We start from the raw sequence: 17,476 nt of genomic DNA on the forward strand, positions 1-17,476 counted from the left end.
CTTGAACGAAACATGTGTGGACGTTGACTTCAAACGGGGCTCCTCTTATCTAATTCTGCAACTTTTTCAATCTGTTGAAAATGACACAAAGTGAGGAACTATTTTATGTAACACAGTGTTTTATGCAGGCGGAAGGATACGTTTTAAATCGCGTCTGACGGCACTAGGGAAGTTGCGGGTTTGTGTTTGAGAGACGGATTCTGATAGGACAAAGCAGACCCGCAATGTGCTGCACACTGTACAGAAGCCTCTGATAGGCCAGGGCGGATCTGCAATGCGTCAGACCACGGCGCGGCAGCGATGGAAGGGGGAGCGACTTCACTGCTGCTGCGCACAGCGCATCCTGAGTTTTTATGGAGTGCATGAATAGAGTCGGTGAAAGGTTTCAGGTAACTCACAGGTGAGTCGCACAGAGGGAATAAATGACTGAAAAAGTTATATAAAAAAAGAGATAAAATACTATCGTTTCAAATGTCATTTTTAAATAGATGAGAATTTTAAACCCCTTGAAAAAAAAATGAAATAAAAAATAAAACAGCCACCGCATAACTTGTTTTACACGGAATTTAATTTTAATCTATCTCAAAGCCAGATCCAAAAGCACCACATGGGAACATAACAACTTTCTAAACTTGACACTGCACTTATCTTTTTATACTCTTGGTACCTTGGTATGGTTGTCTTTGGCCACGCTGCAGGGATATACAATATCATTAAACCTCATTATCAGGGGTGTCATTAACAGTATCAACAAGTTCAGGCATTTGCATGTTATTTATAGCCTGAAACTCATCATAACTATTGAATCCTGAGGCAGTATTTTCTTTATTTTTCTCATTTACCTCAGTATTTGTTCAGAGTTTCTTACATTAGACTCTAATGTGGGGTTGCAATCATGTCATTAAGTTGAATATTTATCTTTCCTTTGAAACACAGGCCTTCAACATCAGTATGAATTGCATGCAATGTAAGCTTTTGTGCATAAACAAACGGCACACAGAACAGAGAAACACATTTATTGACTGTATCTGGTACTAAAACACAGAGCTGGTGGTTTTCTGTGAAAATAAAGCAATATACAAAGTCTGAAGAATAGCTTCACGCCCATCTTTAAAAACATCACTGAAGCACAACAGTTTCACACTGAAACTTATGTGTGTACGCATCAGAGTTTTCATCACAGAGTGTGTGTGTACACGTTTTCAGTCCTCCAGTAGTATATCCAGTTCCTCTAAAGGCAGTCGGAGTCGGAGTTCCTTCTCTGTCATAAGATCTACAAACTCCTGCAGATGCTCAGGGAACAGCTGCACTCCGTCCATGTACAAACCCTGATGTCACACACATGCCATGTACACATATTTGCAAAAATGCAAATTTACATTCATTTGAACAATCACACCCACCCAGGCCAACACACACACACACACACAAAGAGAGAAGGCAAGAATTAATTTCTATTATTTCAAAATAAAGTAGAGAGAGACTAACTGATGTCAAGAGTCAAACTCACCTTAGCCCAGGGAATATTCTGTAAGGCCTTGTAGAAGATTCCTTTGGCTTTATCCACCTGCCCATCAGACAACTACCAATACACATACATACAGACACATTATATGTACAGCACAGACACAAGACTTTATACTGACTGACGGTCAATATTTGTGTATCCAAATGTGCAAATTAAACAAAGTAAGTCTGTGCCGGCTGTCTTACTGTATGTGTTAGTTCTTATACTTCTATCTCTAAGTCAATATTTGGAAAATGAGTGGAAAAAAGGCAGCACTTTAAGGTCAGAGATTAACGAGCAGAATGACAAACAGAATAAAATGGGCTCTTAAAGGAACAGCAGGCTTTGCCCATCATTACAATAATGTATATTAATGTTTGAATTTGATTCTTGCGCTTGCCTTTTAAGTATCTCTGGACAGGTGCTGTGATTATTAGTGCATTACCACCTGACTTCTATCTTAGTTTGACAGATCTTCATCACACACGACTTGTGCAACAATCCTACACATTTCTTTGCTTTTTTGCCATCGGGTATGCATCTATCAGCTAACTGACTAGTTGATTCTGTGAAGTTTGCAACTGCTGTAACGAATATGATGACTACTACTGAAGAGGATTTTCAGATTCCTCAAATTCATGTCTGTATTTCAGCTGAATGGCTGATAGGAAGTTAGTTCCAGTTAACAGAGTGCGCTCCAAAGGGCTGTGATTGTGTGAGTTTGTGCATGTTATTTGCTGTCTCACCAGGAAGTGCATGTACATCCTCCAAAGTAAAGGACAGTGAGAACACGTCTCTGTTGATATGGTTCTTTCAAACAGTCCACGGACACGGTTGCTGAGGCCATTCTCAGGCAGGATAGGAAGGGCAGCATCATGGAAACCAGACCTATAATGAACATATACACATACATACATACATACATACATACATACATACATACATACATACATACATATATATATATATATATATATATATATATATATATATATATATATATATATATATATATATATATATATATATATATATATATATATATATATATATATATAAAAACACACACACACACACATATGTATCATATTTTGTTTTTAAATTCCGTGTTATTTTATAATTAGAAATAGGTATGAGGGAGGTTGCAGAGTGCAGGGGTCAGGGGGATTGTTTAATGTGCCTTACATGCAAGTTAGAACTTATCTATGTCTTGCCCATGGCTCTGAAATATATCAGTGGCCTAAGTGTGCTCCATTACAGTGTGTATTGATAAATCCACGGTGCTTTCCATGGAGCTCAATGAGCAGACAGATTTGTAATTGTGCTTTTTTCTCTCAGTCCTGCTCATCTGTTAATTTCATCTTGGATCTACATCAGCCATGTCCAAACTATTCCACAAAGGGCCGATGTGGCTGCAGGTTTTCTTTTCAACCAAGCAGCAGCACACCATACCTGACTCATTTAATCAACTGGTCTCAGTCTTCAGAAAGCTCATTGGTCAAACCGTGTGCTCTCGACTGGTTGGAACAAAAACCTGCTGTCACACGGCCCTTTGTGGAATAGTTTGGACATGTCTGATCTACATTATTTTCTGAACTACATACTAATGATACATAGTACTACAACTATTTTGTTACAAATACTTGGATCACCTTTATTATGAAATTAACAAGCAGCAATGTGTAGTCATAGAAAAGAAAGAGGAGAAAGAATAGAAAAAAACTATGAATGCGGCATCTGAATTGAATGCAAGCGTGCAGGATAACCCTGCACCTGCCCATAATCCTGTCTGCCCTTACCTCAGAGCAGCATCCACCAGCTGCTTCCTTTGTTGTTCAGCAAAAATGGCAAAGAGGCGTGGTACCACACTGCTGTTGTTCCTGGTTACAGAGTGAAAAAAACGCCGTGCCCGGCCAGCACTATGGTAACGGTTCTCTACCTGAAACACAGGTGGCATGATAGTCAAACAAACAAATCAAGTGCTAAATCACTACAGAATGAATGTGAAGACCTGGAAAAAAAAACACATCCACAATGACTGCTTGTTTTGATTTTAGCCCATAAATGATGTACGGCATCTTGTGAGGAGACCCTGGCTTACCTGTACATATATGCTCCAGAGAGGGGCGCTACTGGGCCAGGTGGAGAGGGAAGAGGTCAATGTCTCTCTCAGCGTCGCCAGTGGAAACACACTGATGCTATTGTGGTACCTTAGCAACGCTGCCTGCTGCACTGCTAACGCCTCACACTCAGAAGCTAGCCTGTTAACATGGAGGCTGCTGGTATGGCTGGTGCTAGCAAGGTTGGCTTCCTCATTACTGTTGAGCTGCTTATTAAGTATTAGTTTTTGGTGCAGCGCCTCCATGGTCTCTCTAGCCTGGCTGTAGATGGCGTTAGCTGCTTGGATGCCCATGGTGAGGTACTGGAACAAGGCGTAGCAGCCCACCAGGGCCCTCAGCCTAGGCAGGTCGTCTTGACCTGGTGGTGGAATAAAGACATGAGAGGTTCAAATTAAAGATATGCATTTTCACAGGAGACAATCAAACCTATCACATTAGGAAAATCACAGGTGTTAGTAGCAATATCAACAATAACACTGAGTGTGCCTCTAAGACATGTGAGTGTGACAATGACCCAGCCTGCACAACAGATCTTTTTCACACCAGACATTTGGACTTGTCAGAGCAGCACTGGGGAAAGGTATACCATTAATAACAGCTGCATTCCATTTAGGTGAACCAGTTCCAGGGCTATGATATTGTGCATGATCACTCATTGACATGGCTTACAGGGACGCATTCTATTCCATGACACAACCAAACATTCTATTCTATGACGTCACATCCCATTCCATGATATGTCCCACCATTCCATTTTTAATGGTATGTCCCTGCAGTTCATTCTATTACCTGTACCAGAATTCCAATCTATGAACTTTGCATGAATTTTAGTTTGCGGTGTCCTTATGATGTATCATGTATGACAACTTGTTTCAAGTTTTTTCATTGGCCTCTGGTCCTACCAAATAGTGCTTTAGGTTGACACTTGTATCGGACCCAGTGGAATGCAATCTAGTAGCCAGGGGCTACCATTAGTTTGTCAATGCATTTGTGTTTGTGTAAGCACAAATCTGATCTGCTGGACCAGAATCAGCACAGACACCTGATTAAGTGGCTTGGGTATTGACAAGATGTGACAAATCCACAATAAATATAGGTTATATATCAGCATCATTTGATACTGTAAGTCAGTCATAACCTTTTGTTTACATGTATTCAGTCGCAGCAAGCCTTCATCCGAGTTTCACAACAATCCCTGACCACATGTTACCCAACACAAAAATGACTCAAGCAACTTTCAGACAGTGAGTAGTTTAAATTTAGTACCAATATTGGATCAGTACTTGGTAGTTGAGTAGTATCTGGACAGAAAATGTTGGACTGGGGCATAACTGGTTATGGTGAATTATTGCTGAAGGCTGTTTCAAACCAATAAATTCTAATAATAATCTGCATACCTCACATTATTGACCACCTATGTCCATGACTGTGTCTTAAAGCTTGGAATGTTTGACTAAAACAATTAAATACATTACCTAATGTGATGAATTACATGTTTTGCAGAAGTTTTAACTCTCTGTAAGTTAGTTTCCATGATGTACTGAAATGATGAGAAAATACTGCCACAGTAACTTTGAGTGAACTGGATTTGCAGTGAATGGGTTGAAACATAAAAAACCTCTTTGACAGATGACAGATAGTTGTTGATAAAGTGAACCTTTTCTGCAGGCCTGAGGGTTGTGGAGGTTTGGGTCCAGGGCTGACAAGCCCGCAGTCAGCGCTTGCTCATACGACTTCCTGGCTTTCAGGATGGAAACCGGAGACGGGGCCTGGGAGGATGACGAGGAGGATGGGCAGGTTCCTTCTGCTAGCCTGGTTAGCACACATACAGCTGGGGACACGGTGACAGCAGTTATTCCTCCTGCTTGCACACCTGCGCCGTCCTCCACCTCCAGCTGAGCCCACAGCAGATACAGCTCACAGAGGCTGGGGCTCTTAAGCCCTTTGGCTCCCCCCATCACTGTGGCCGTGGAGAAGACTTTGCGAGCCTCATCGAGGTTGCCCAGTAACCACTCCAGGTGGGCGTACTCCCGCCACAGCACCAACGACGAGCGGTTGTCGGGTTCTTTGAGCAGCTGCTTTGAAACCCGCTTGCTTCTCTTGCCCTGAGAGCGGAGACGCTTTTTGTTGCTGCCATGCAGGCAGTGTAAGACCTGATTAAACACAAAATCAAATACAGGTAAGTCAAGAAGTGAAATGGTTTTTGACCAAGCTGACCATGACCTCATCTAAAAGTCAGATAAACTAACTCCCACCTTGAATTTTTCATACTGCATCCAGCTAAGTGACAGAGCGGCTCGGTGGGGGGCAGGAAGGACAGGCTGGAGCATATTTAACACATTGGTGACAAATGTCTCGCCCTGTTTCCCGAGCCCTGCAAACTTCCTTGTTCCCTGGAGAGTGGTCATGTGACCTACAGAGTTGATCCCAAGGTCAGGTAGGTCATGGGAGGTCAGAGGACGCCGGAGGTCATTACCTAGAATGTAACACTGAGTTAGATTCATCAAAGTGATCATCTAAAATATAAGCATTATGTTGTTCAGCGTATTAAAAAAAAAAAAAAACAATCATATAGCCTTCTTGCGTTCTTCTTACTAATGGTGTAATTTTTACCCTGAGTGAGGAATGAAAGGTTCTCCAGCAGCAGACCAGGCTGACAGGGGGTGGCAGAGAGCACGCGGTCAATGGGCAGCCCAAGGAATGACAAGAAATGGAGAAGAAGACGGAGCTGGAGCTCTGGTGTAGACAGACAAATGAGGGAGGGACCGATGTCATCAAACAACACCTACAGCAGGAGAGACAGAGATGAAGAAGTCAAACTAAAGTGGTTACATCTATTTTGTGTCTGAATATAAACATAGTGTAGATTTAACACTTCTAAACATACAACACATGAGCAGAGACACTTTTAACTCATACCTGTCTGTCTGGGTCCTCACAGTCCTCTTCTGATTGGCCCTTAGATTTGTCAGGCCGCCAAGGCAGCCAGTGAGCTGCTTCCCGAGATGACTCCACATCCAACCAGATTGTATGTCTGGGCTGGCTCCGATCCTTAACCTCCTCCTCGTCCTCTTCCTCATCCTCTTCTTCCTCTGTGAAGACACAAACACATATGCACAATCTGTCACTGGTTTCCACTGTGATTCTTTTCATTGACTCATTTCTGTCTCACTCTTTGGGCAGCACACTTTGCTGTAACGATGTCTTGGTGTGTTTTCTGTACCTGCACTGGGCTGCAGCCACCCTCCTCGCTCTTGTTGGAGCATCCAGGCTTTCCAACCTCTGGCCCCCAGCTCTCCAACCCTGGCCTCCCCACTGTCCCAAAATGGCTCAAAGAACTCAACCTGAACACACAACATATATTAATGGGAAAACATGATTTATTCATCATTAACATATAAATATTCACTCCTTCTGTTTTTTTTTCTCTCTTTTTTTTAACAAATCTCTACAATCTGCTAGAAACACAACAATCCTTACAGGGGTACAGAAGCATAATTGTTTTTTAGTCCAGAGGTAGAGGCAAAGATCCATGCTATTCTCATATGTGCCAGGTAATTGTAAAGGTGCCCAGCTAAGTTTTCTCGTAAACAAACAACAGTTACTCACATTCAGTGTTAGTCCTCTTGTGCCAATTGTATTTCACAAAATGGTGAACTATTCCTTTTAGTTAGTCATCATACAACAAAAAATATATATTATATTGTGTATGTGTGTGTTCACCTGCTGTTTGGTGGACAGTTCTCGTACACTGTCAGGTTTGTAGAAAGTAAAATCGATCATAGCCTGAAACAGGGAAATTGCCTTTTCTGAGTGACCAGACTGTCGCAGGAAATGACACTGTTGAGTGAAGATATCTAGACAGACAGAAAACAACTTTCACCACCTCTGAGCATACGAACACAAATATTTTGTTCTGAAACAAGCGAGAATATGATGTACCTATGTGTGTATTTGTATATGTGCACATAAAACTGAACAGGGTATCTGAACATGTAACTATTATCTACTGATCAGTCCACCCAAACTATAAAAGATAGATGATTAAAGGCTAAACAAAATCTCTGTTACCCAACATATCCTCTTCAATCCCTGGCAGGGCTGGGTGAGAGACCATGCTGCCATCCCGCACAGCACTAAGCGTGCTGAGACATTTCCCATAGGCAGAGTTGACCTTGGACACAGTGAAGTTGCTGAAGTAGCTCTGTGTGAACAACAGATATTCTCTCCACAAGGGGGCACTGTTTGGGTGGATGAACACCTGAAATGCAATAGATAAAACACAATCTCTGTTTGAATGTCTATGAGCGTTTATCTGTGACAAAAAATAGGAAAATGACTATTTTCCCGGCTCAGAGAAGCATTCAGTTTCATGGCTATATAGAGGGGGAAATTGATTTTTTGTGAAAGTAAATGAACCAACCATTCCACTCTTTTAAGGGCAAAGAAATGAAACCACAGCTGTAATAATTCCTTAACTGCTCAGCTCTGCAGGTAGTACACATACAAGAAACATTAGGTGAGTTGCATATAAAAACAAATACTGTAGACTGACCAGCTTCTTCCACTCTTTAGTCAGAAGTGATGGCTCCCAGAGCTCTTGGCAGATCCTGAGCCTCTCCAGCTGCAGAGCTACGCAGCTTGGGTTTGTGGCCACAGCGCGCTCTGCAATGCTCAGCTTTTTCTCCAGGACTGCTCGGTGGGAGGACTTACAGCGCTCAGACGGGTCCTTGCCCTGTTGCTCCTCCTCCATTCCAAACACTGTTGCAGTCAGCTCATCCTTGAAATGAAGAGAAGAAGTAAAGCGGCATAGGAACTTAAAGGGTAATTCTACAAAATGTACACAATGACAGCAGCTTCTAAAAAGTGCATTTCTTAGTTTTTTCTTTACATAGATTGTCCAGAAGAATGAGGTGTTTGCAAGATCCAATACAGAGGAACTCAAAACATCATGATTTCAAGCTTTTCATGTGTGACTGCAAACCCCAAAACCGAACACTGACACATAGATATTCATATAAAGATAAACATACTCAGTTCAAAGCTGATTGTAAGGAAAGTAAATACAGTAACGAAAGCAGGGTCTACATACCTGGTATCGTATGAATTGTACCCATAACTGTGTGTCTGCCGGCTGCTCTCTGAGCCGCCTGTTAAACTCTTCAGTCCTCCCAGCCTTCTCCGTTGGTGTGTCCTGCTTCTGCGGCTCTGTCTGCACCTGCTGTCCCTTCCCCTGCAGCCAGAGAGCCGTGGAGGAGTCATACACACCGAGGGGGTTTGCTGATGATGTCTGCACTCTGACGCCTGGATTGACATGATTAAAAGAAAAGATAAAGGATACGTACTACAGATGCCTGGCACAAAACGTGAGATTCTGAGGACACGCTCCACACTTCATGGGGCAACTAAGCCCCTCATTTTATTCCCAAAAATCAGCTCAGCCTTACTTTGGGAACTTTTACAGATTACCTGTTAAGAATGGGAGAGTTTGAAACTTTATTTCCTTTCTTCTTACTACAATGAAGCCATTTTAATTTACACTGTATTCTTTGACTCAGTTTTGTTTCAATGAGGAAGCTGTGTGGCAGTTGAACTTATACTGACACGAGACCTGCTGAGGTTTTTGCTAGATGTTTCAGCCCATAAAGTTTGCCTCTTCACAGCTTGTCTCTTACCAGTCTCTTCTTCTTTGTTATCCTCATTGTCACCCAGCGGGAGGAAGGAGGTGGGGCTGATGGCATCACTGCAGTCAGGAATCGTAGGTAATGTAGGAACAGGGGGCTCAGACCTCAACAGCTGGCGACTGACTGTAGAGAAGTATCTGTCTGCTGCCTTCTTCTTGTCCCCGCCTTTGTGTCTCTTATTTGACTCTGACTCCTCCCAGCTGACTCCCTGCTTGAGAGGGTCCAGACCCAAGGATGAGCTGCCTTTCCTCTTATACCTGGAATACACAGAATATTTCATAATTACCTTTAATTTTAATGTTCTTGATTTGTAATAAATTGTAGGCTGTAAGCACTAGCAGGAAAACTCACTTTGTGTGTGTGTGTGTGTGTGTGTGTGTGTACCTGGCTACATCCCCTCTGTACAGGGACTTGTACGTCCAGTTAGCTGTGTCCGCTTTACGGTCCACACAGAACGGCTGCTCTGTGGGCGACTGGAGGTCGTCCAACCATGAGAAACGACTTGATAATGGAGCAGCCTGGGGTCTGCATGGACACACACACCAACCACAAGTACAGAGCAGCAATAAACCAGTGCTTCTGTGCATTACATTATGAGTGTAAGCAAATGGAAAGTAAAAGTGTGTTTCTGTACCTGCTGCCCTCTTCTTCCCTTTTAAGGTCACTGGGGTAAACGGTTTCAGAGTCAGACCCACCGCTGCTGGAATACCTTCCACTCTTCTTTTTGTGTTTTTTCTTTTTTTTCCTCTTCTTCTCACTCTTTTTTTTCTTCCTCTTGGATGGAACATTACCCTCTTCCTTCTGCTCCTCTTCAGTGCTCACCTCTCTGCCTACACTGAGGGTTGTAAGGCAAACTCAATTTGAATTAAAGTAGCAAGAGAACACATTCAAACTAAAGTCCTTCCTAAAACAAAATCAAAAGACTTAGTTGACTATGTTCCTGGTACTCTAGAATCATTTAAACAGATAGAAAATCAGTTTATTTAGCAAATTTCTTAACAGAGTATTCAAGTGCTTCACATGAAGAAATATTGATGCAAGTAAGAAGAATAAGAAGACAGACAAAAGAAAAAAACAAACAAAGGAAAGATGCATTATGTAATATTTTGGGAAGAAATTTAAATGATTTTGAAAACTACAAAACTTTATGTCTGCAAATATGGCCGCACATTTAAAATCTCAAACCACAATCAGATTCTCTATATGGTCACAAAGCAACTGCAGTATTTGATTTTTTTTTTTTAAAAAAAGGGACATAACAGCATTATGATGAAGTACTGTAGCACGGCAGAGATACTCAGGCCTACAGTACAAAGCTACATAAAGTTCTCCAGATGTACAAAAACATGACACGTTAGTAACAGACCACAACAAACGTCCCGTCATCATGATTTTAATAGCTGTTGTTTTTCGGGTGAACATTTTAATTGTGATAAAAAAAATATATATCTGTCAAAAATAACTGCATTGTGATTCATTTTATGTTTTTCCATATCGTGCAGCAACCATGAAACTGTATTTATTTTTGAACAGGTAACCTACCTTGATTCTTTCTCGTTCAGCCTCTCACTGTTCCTCTCTAGAAACCGACTGTGAAGAGAGAGGGCATCTCCAGTCTGAAAACTCTTATTATTCAGCCAGTCTAATTCTAAAGGGAGAAAGTGGTCATGAAAGAGTCAGGTCAGCAATCAGGGGAACTGGTGAAACAATGATGTTTGTCAGTTAGCATGAACGACAGGCAGACTTTGGACGGTAAATAACAGCTAGGTCGCGGTTTAGCAGGTTTGTAGTGTCAAAACACTAACGACAAAGTCCTGAGGCGGAAAACAATCAATAATGAAGAATATACACCATGAATAAACGATCACCTTTCGTCGAATCATCAACTTTGTCACACTCTACTTCTGCAAAAGCTGGAAACAGAGCCATGATGGTATGTCGCATATAAACAGTCGCAGGATTATGACGTCGAGTGACGGCCGGGTTACCAAAATAAAATGACCAATCAAAGGGCGCACACAATATCATAGCTACATTACTCATACTACTTGAATTCAATTGGCCCTTTTTTGATTGCAAAAACAAATAAATAATAGGAATGTGTTTAGGGTATAATTACAATCATCAAGAAGAAGAACAAGCTCAATATATTTGTTAGTTTCATTTATTAATGCTCAAAGAATTAATAACATAAATATACAAATAAAATAGACATATCCGTGTATAACAACAATTGCTCTGCGCTAAATGTATAATTGTAACAAATATAGACAATATCCTGGAATAAGGAGCTCACCTTTTGAGTTTCTACTGCAACAAAAAATTGAAAACTTTCTTTTAAGAATCCCCACAGGGTCTATCCTATCCATTTACAGTATGATCTTCTGATCCTTTATTATAAATCTTATTTTTATTCTTGCTTAATAACACATTCATAAAGACACATTTTTATTGTCTTTATAAAGAAATACAATACCATGTTTCATCATTACTTTTAATCTCAAAAGACCTTAAACAGTATTCATTTTTATTTTCCAACGCTCCTAATTCTCTTTGTAGCTATAATACCTATGGGTATGAATGTTGTTTGTATGATACCTACCAAATTAAGCTGTGGGAATTAAGTTATACATTGCAAACAAGAAATCCTTAAGAAGGAAATATATATTCTTCTTAGACATAATTTGTATTCTTCTTCAATCAAAAATAAGAGGGAAAATGTGAACCAGATCACAGGTAAATTGAGAGGGAATTTAGAATTACACGAGAGAAGATGGGAGAAATGGTTTCATTATGAAAAGCAAATATGGAACAAAAGTGTGAAGGATAGTGAGAAAGAAGGGATACTGATAGCCTACCTACGGGTTTTGTGAGAAAGATAATGAGGCTGTAGAAAGTAGGTAGAGAAGCAAAAATGGCAATTTCTTCAGGCTGGCTTCCATTTAAAGGTACAACACTGAATGTAAGGTCTGTCAAATCTGGAGTATTTATGAATGACAAAAACATGAGCTTTTCTATTAAATAATTTGGTTTACATTTTATTGATAGATGTAGGTCAAATTTCTAGCCAGGCCCCACCCATAATGAACTGAAAATGGCCAGCACAATCCCTATGAGGAAACGCCCTGATCAGCTGAGGGCACTGGAGAATGCTGTTACTTTTAAGAGCAACCTTAATACTTTCCTTTTTAGGCTGGCTTTTATCTGAATTCTATTTATTTATTGGTTTTTATTCTGCTTAAACCTGGCTTTATTCTATACAATTGTTGCCGTTTTACTTCTGTAAAGCACTTTGTGCTACACTACGATGTATGAAACGCGTTCTATAAGCCTGATTGATTGATTGATTGATTGATTGATTGAACATGAGCTCTTCTTTCCACTTCCATGTTGACTTGATTAACTAAATGGCCTACTTGTGACTTCATAAACACGAAGTCACACTATTATTATATCGTCATAGAAATGTACAGGTCATGGCATTGTGTTTTCTTCAGGAGACTTGGATTACTGCTTTTTGTCGGTCACTAAGATACCATGACGGTGGGGGAAATGAAGTGTTCGGCGTTGGCGTGTTGCTGCAGAGACACGCCTCATATTCCCCTGTGGAGGTATATGAGGCGTGTCTCTGAAGAAACGCTGTTGTGTATCGAATTCTATTTTGTGTTACCAAGGCAACGGAGCCACCTCAGAACTAACCAATCAAAACACGAAGCCGCATTTTCTCGACCAATGAGAAGGCGGTTGTGCTTTGACTGACAATTAGCTCGTCCAATTGCGTTAATCTGCCGACAGAAGTTGACTGTATCTCCTACCTTCTCAGACAGTTAGTCCGTCGGTTGCTGAAGCGCCAGAGCGGTAATAACTTTTGTCTGACGTCGTTAAGAACTTTTACATTTCGACCACAATGAGGGAAATCGTTCACCTTCAGGCAGGCCAGTGTGGCAACCAAATTGGTGCAAAGGTGAGAATGGTTTCAGTTTCAAAGTGAAGTCCCATTTCGCTGAAAAAGAGCGTCAGTGTCTAATTTGGCTTGAGCGGGAAGATAAAATAGCTTACTTAGCAGCCACGCTAATCATAGCCTTGCTCGGTGTCCATGCCACCGATGGTTTTCAGCCGCAAGGACACCTAATTTGACCGTTCTTCTTTTCTCATTGTAGTTCTGGGAGGTGATAAGTGACGAGCATGGCATCGACCCGTCCGGGACGTACCACGGGGACAGCGACCTGCAGCTGGAACGAATCAACGTGTACTACAACGAGGCAACAGGTTAAATTCCCTTTGCTAAGAGCTAGAGAGTCAGATAATCTTGCTAATTTCAAAGGGAGCTAAGGTAATGTAATACCAGTCGGAAGCCTTCTAAGTACCGCAGCCATCCAGCAGGGGGTCTTTGTCCCACTAGAAACCACTAGAAATCAGTCTTGTAGTGTCTTGGATACCCGTTTCCAAGATACTACAAGTCAACAAACCTCCCCCTGAAGAAAACTTATTTATCTATATAATCTGAAGTTTTGCGACTAGCCTTATTTAGTTTTGTTTTAATTTAAATAATAATAAAAAAACACCGAAACATATTAGTAGTAGTAGTAGATTGAAAAGAATTTATTTCTGTCCGACGATCACAGGGGGAACAGGTCTTAAATCACTTTTGCGTGCATGTTGTCTGCTGTCTTTTCTGTCTCTTTGCTGTAACTGTCAGCTGTAATCATATGGTTGTACTGACATGCCAACCAGCTGTAATGATAATAGTCATGTGTAGTAAATGTCAAAAATGTTGCAAGTTAGCCTCTTTAGTTGAAGATTTTCTTGTCATTCCACGCTGCTTTTCACACCAGTGCATTGAAAAAATAGTCACCACAGCTTAGTGTTGGTCTGCAAAATGTTTTTTTGTTTTTTTTTTGCTTTTGTTGCTCAACACTTGTGTTTCTGCAGGTGGAAAGTATGTCCCTCGTGCAGTGCTGGTGGACCTGGAGCCAGGGACAATGGACTCTGTGAGGTCTGGTCCCTTTGGACAAGTGTTTAGACCAGACAACTTTGTCTTTGGTGAGATTTGAAATCTGAACACTTAATGTGTGTTTTTAATTTGGGTGGGTAAAACTTGAGTCGTTCCTCTTTTAAATCTGGGTGTCCCACAGTAGAGGTAAGATCGGGCCTAAAAAATCCAGCCCAACCCGACCCAGGCCCGCAGGCATTAAAGCCCGACCCAGCCCGAGCGCGACCAATTAACTTGATTTGCAGGCCCGAGCCCGAAGCAAACCCGAAATTTCAAGATTACGTTCACGAAATGTCCGCAAAACCGTGCGCAAAGCGTGTTCTTGCTCTGCGCCTCCTGTTTAGTAGTAGTTATATAGCAATTACCTTACAGCGCCGCCTTCTCTGTTTTATCCAAATTATTTATTTACAACAAGTATTCCTTAGTTTAGTATCCACACATCGTTTTAGTATACATTTTTATAAACATATATTTATTTTAAAAAAAGTCAGCGAGAGAGAAGCCCGAGCCCGACCCGAACGTAATGATTGACATTTTAGGCCCGACCCGACCCGAATTTCGGGCCGGGTCGGGCTCGGGCTCGGGCTCGGGCTAAAGTTCTTACCTCTATCCCACAGTGCTTACTGCAGGTAAATTGTGTTTGACTTGAGTGATGAATTCATATTTAAAGAATTAGATCAAGGAGGTTTTGATTTCTGTAACTCAGTCATTCTGTAATTCTGTAACACAGGCCAGAGCGGGGCAGGTAATAACTGGGCCAAAGGCCACTACACTGAGGGAGCCGAGCTGGTGGATTCGGTCCTGGATGTGGTGAGGAAAGAGGCGGAGAGCTGTGACTGCCTGCAGGGCTTCCAGCTCACGCACTCCCTGGGAGGAGGCACCGGCTCTGGCATGGGCACGCTGCTCATCAGCAAAATCCGAGAGGAGTATCCAGACCGGATCATGAACACTTTCAGCGTGGTGCCTTCACCCAAGGTTCATATATACTACACACGAGAATATTTCAGATTAAATAATTGTCCCTCCATATGCTCCTGTGTTCTTAAATGCTGTCCCTTCCCCCTTTCTGTCTTGTCCACGCTCTCCCACCACAGGTGTCGGACACAGTGGTGGAGCCGTACAATGCCACCCTCTCCGTCCACCAGCTGGTTGAGAACACAGATGAGACCTACTGCATTGATAATGAGGCCCTGTACGACATCTGCTTCCGCACGCTGAAGCTTACCACGCCCACCTATGGTGACCTCAACCACCTTGTCTCAGCCACCATGAGTGGGGTGACCACCTGCCTCCGCTTCCCTGGTCAGCTCAATGCTGATTTGAGGAAACTGGCTGTCAACATGGTGCCCTTCCCCAGGCTGCACTTCTTCATGCCAGGCTTTGCCCCTCTGACCAGTCGCGGCAGCCAGCAGTACAGGTAGAGAGGCTTCTTAGAGACAATACTAGAACCTCAATATGTTTTTAATGGATTTTAAATACATTGTTATTATATTTTCTGTCTTTTTCTAGGGCATTGACAGTTCCTGAACTCACCCAGCAGATGTTCGATGCCAAGAACATGATGGCCGCTTGCGACCCACGCCACGGGCGCTATCTCACAGTTGCCGCCATCTTCAGAGGGCGCATGTCCATGAAGGAGGTGGATGAGCAGATGCTGAACGTGCAGAACAAGAACAGCAGCTATTTTGTGGAGTGGATCCCCAACAATGTCAAGACCGCTGTCTGCGATATCCCTCCCCGCGGTCTCAAGATGGCTGCCACCTTTATTGGCAACAGCACAGCCATTCAGGAGCTGTTCAAGCGCATCTCAGAGCAGTTCACAGCCATGTTTCGCCGCAAGGCCTTCCTCCACTGGTGAGTAGAAGACGATGTCAGGAGAGAAGAAGTCTGTCCTATACCTGTGTTGGTCTGTTCTTAGCCAGAATTCATACACTAAAATCTATTTTCCTGCAAGTGTATCATTTCATAACACAACCCATTTGACTAATTGTGAATCTGTTTCAGGTACACTGGTGAGGGCATGGATGAGATGGAGTTCACAGAGGCTGAGAGCAACATGAATGACCTGGTGTCTGAGTACCAACAGTACCAGGAGGCCACTGCTGAGGAAGAGGGCGAGTTTGAGGAGGAGGGTGAAGAGGACATGGCCTAAACACCAACCATTACCTCCTCCTTACTATGCAACAGTTAGGGCTGGTTGATAGGGTTTAAATCATGGTTGCTTTTTAATAATTGGCCTTAAATCAATAATTAGGAAGTTTACAAGGATAAAATTGAATTCTCGTCCAGCCTGAGCAGGAGTACAAATCATTTTCTAGCGTAGGTTTTCAAATGTTGTCTATTTGTCTGTTTTCACTCTTTTCTTTTTTGCTATCAGCAGATCTCTTCTTCCTCCATGCTCTGGATATGAATGTTTTTAAGCTTCCCTCTTCTATCGCTCTGTTTTGAAGGCATCACTTATATGTTACTACCCTAAGTGGCAAATGTGCTGTTACAATTTAAGAGGCTTTTGGCAATCGACTGCACCTCCTGGTGTACATATCTGTCAGGTTTCAGCTCTCTCCATTCATAGCAGGCATCATTTAAGTGATCACACTGTTTTTATGCTGCAGGTTTGAAATATATATTTCTGAAAGAGAATGTAACACTGACCAGTTCAAGGCATTCTTTGCTGAATTAAACACTGTTATATAATGTAAATCTTTAGCTGAATGACAACATTTTATTTATCAAAAATGCACTGAACACAATGCATGGTGTCAGGAGCTGGTCACTGCTACATCATTATTGGCGTGCTTGTTCTCTGATGTTCTTCACATCAAAAGTGTAGATGAGTTTTAATAAAAATGTTTTGAATTGGTGCTACACTGTGAGGATTTCATTTACTTTTGTCTAAAGGAGCCTGATATCATGAGACAAACACTAAAATTATAAAGCGCCTACATATTTCTCATTAAAACTGCCCAAGTGTCTTAGAATGGAGCTTCAACCTAGCTGCCTACCAGGGAACTAACAGCAAGCCTGAATTGCAATATATTTTTTTCCCCATTATTTACTTATCCAGATTTTTTCCTGATGCAAGATACAAAGTCTAGCAGACATCCCTGTACATCACTGAGTCATATAGTGACCTAAAATGAGAAATGGTTCAGTGCTTGAGTGAACATTTGAA

General features: G+C 41.9%; 2 protein-coding genes across 2 annotated transcripts; one reads left to right on the top strand and one right to left on the bottom strand.

Moving 5' to 3' along the window:
- Positions 1-997: 997 nt before the first annotated feature.
- On the bottom strand, positions 998-11,316 carry nrde2 (NRDE-2, necessary for RNA interference, domain containing). The gene is made up of 19 exons (XM_037072396.1): positions 11,180-11,316; positions 10,854-10,959; positions 9,946-10,146; positions 9,696-9,836; positions 9,303-9,568; positions 8,720-8,931; positions 8,183-8,407; positions 7,699-7,888; positions 7,351-7,484; positions 6,851-6,971; positions 6,547-6,719; positions 6,241-6,412; positions 5,883-6,103; positions 5,285-5,780; positions 3,609-3,985; positions 3,307-3,446; positions 2,254-2,395; positions 1,511-1,582; positions 998-1,328 (listed from the first exon to the last, which is right to left on the bottom strand). The coding sequence occupies exons 1-19, from the start codon at positions 11,253-11,255 to the stop codon at positions 1,203-1,205; spliced, it is 3,591 nt and encodes a 1,196-aa protein (XP_036928291.1). The 5' UTR covers positions 11,256-11,316; the 3' UTR covers positions 998-1,202.
- A 1,752-nt stretch (positions 11,317-13,068) lies between these two features.
- Positions 13,069-17,171, top strand: LOC119005016 (tubulin beta-4B chain). The gene is made up of 7 exons (XM_037072404.1): positions 13,069-13,275; positions 13,472-13,580; positions 14,244-14,354; positions 15,035-15,279; positions 15,399-15,721; positions 15,814-16,158; positions 16,309-17,171. Exons 1-7 carry the CDS (start codon positions 13,219-13,221, stop codon positions 16,454-16,456), a joined length of 1,338 nt encoding a protein of 445 aa, XP_036928299.1. The 5' UTR covers positions 13,069-13,218; the 3' UTR covers positions 16,457-17,171.
- Positions 17,172-17,476: the final 305 nt, after the last annotated feature.

Source organism: Acanthopagrus latus, chromosome 16 (assembly GCF_904848185.1).
Source record: "Acanthopagrus latus isolate v.2019 chromosome 16, fAcaLat1.1, whole genome shotgun sequence".
NCBI lineage: Eukaryota > Metazoa > Chordata > Actinopteri > Spariformes > Sparidae > Acanthopagrus > Acanthopagrus latus.

Excerpts from the sequence above, each read along its gene's own strand:
- nrde2 (XM_037072396.1), bottom strand. The coding sequence starts at position 11,255 with ATGCGACATACCATCATGGCTCTGTTTCCAGCTTTTGCAGAAGTAGAG. Across the intron at positions 10,147-10,853 it reads CTGAACGAGAAAGAATCAAG|TGTAGGCAGAGAGGTGAGCA; the intron begins GTAGGTTACCTG and ends TACAACCCTCAG. Across the intron at positions 7,485-7,698 it reads GATTGAAGAGGATATGTTGG|ATATCTTCACTCAACAGTGT; the intron begins GTAACAGAGATT and ends CTGTCTGTCTAG.
- LOC119005016 (XM_037072404.1), top strand. The coding sequence starts at position 13,219 with ATGAGGGAAATCGTTCACCTTCAGGCAGGCCAGTGTGGCAACCAAATT. Across the intron at positions 13,581-14,243 it reads GTACTACAACGAGGCAACAG|GTGGAAAGTATGTCCCTCGT; the intron begins GTTAAATTCCCT and ends GTGTTTCTGCAG. Across the intron at positions 16,159-16,308 it reads CGCAAGGCCTTCCTCCACTG|GTACACTGGTGAGGGCATGG; the intron begins GTGAGTAGAAGA and ends AATCTGTTTCAG.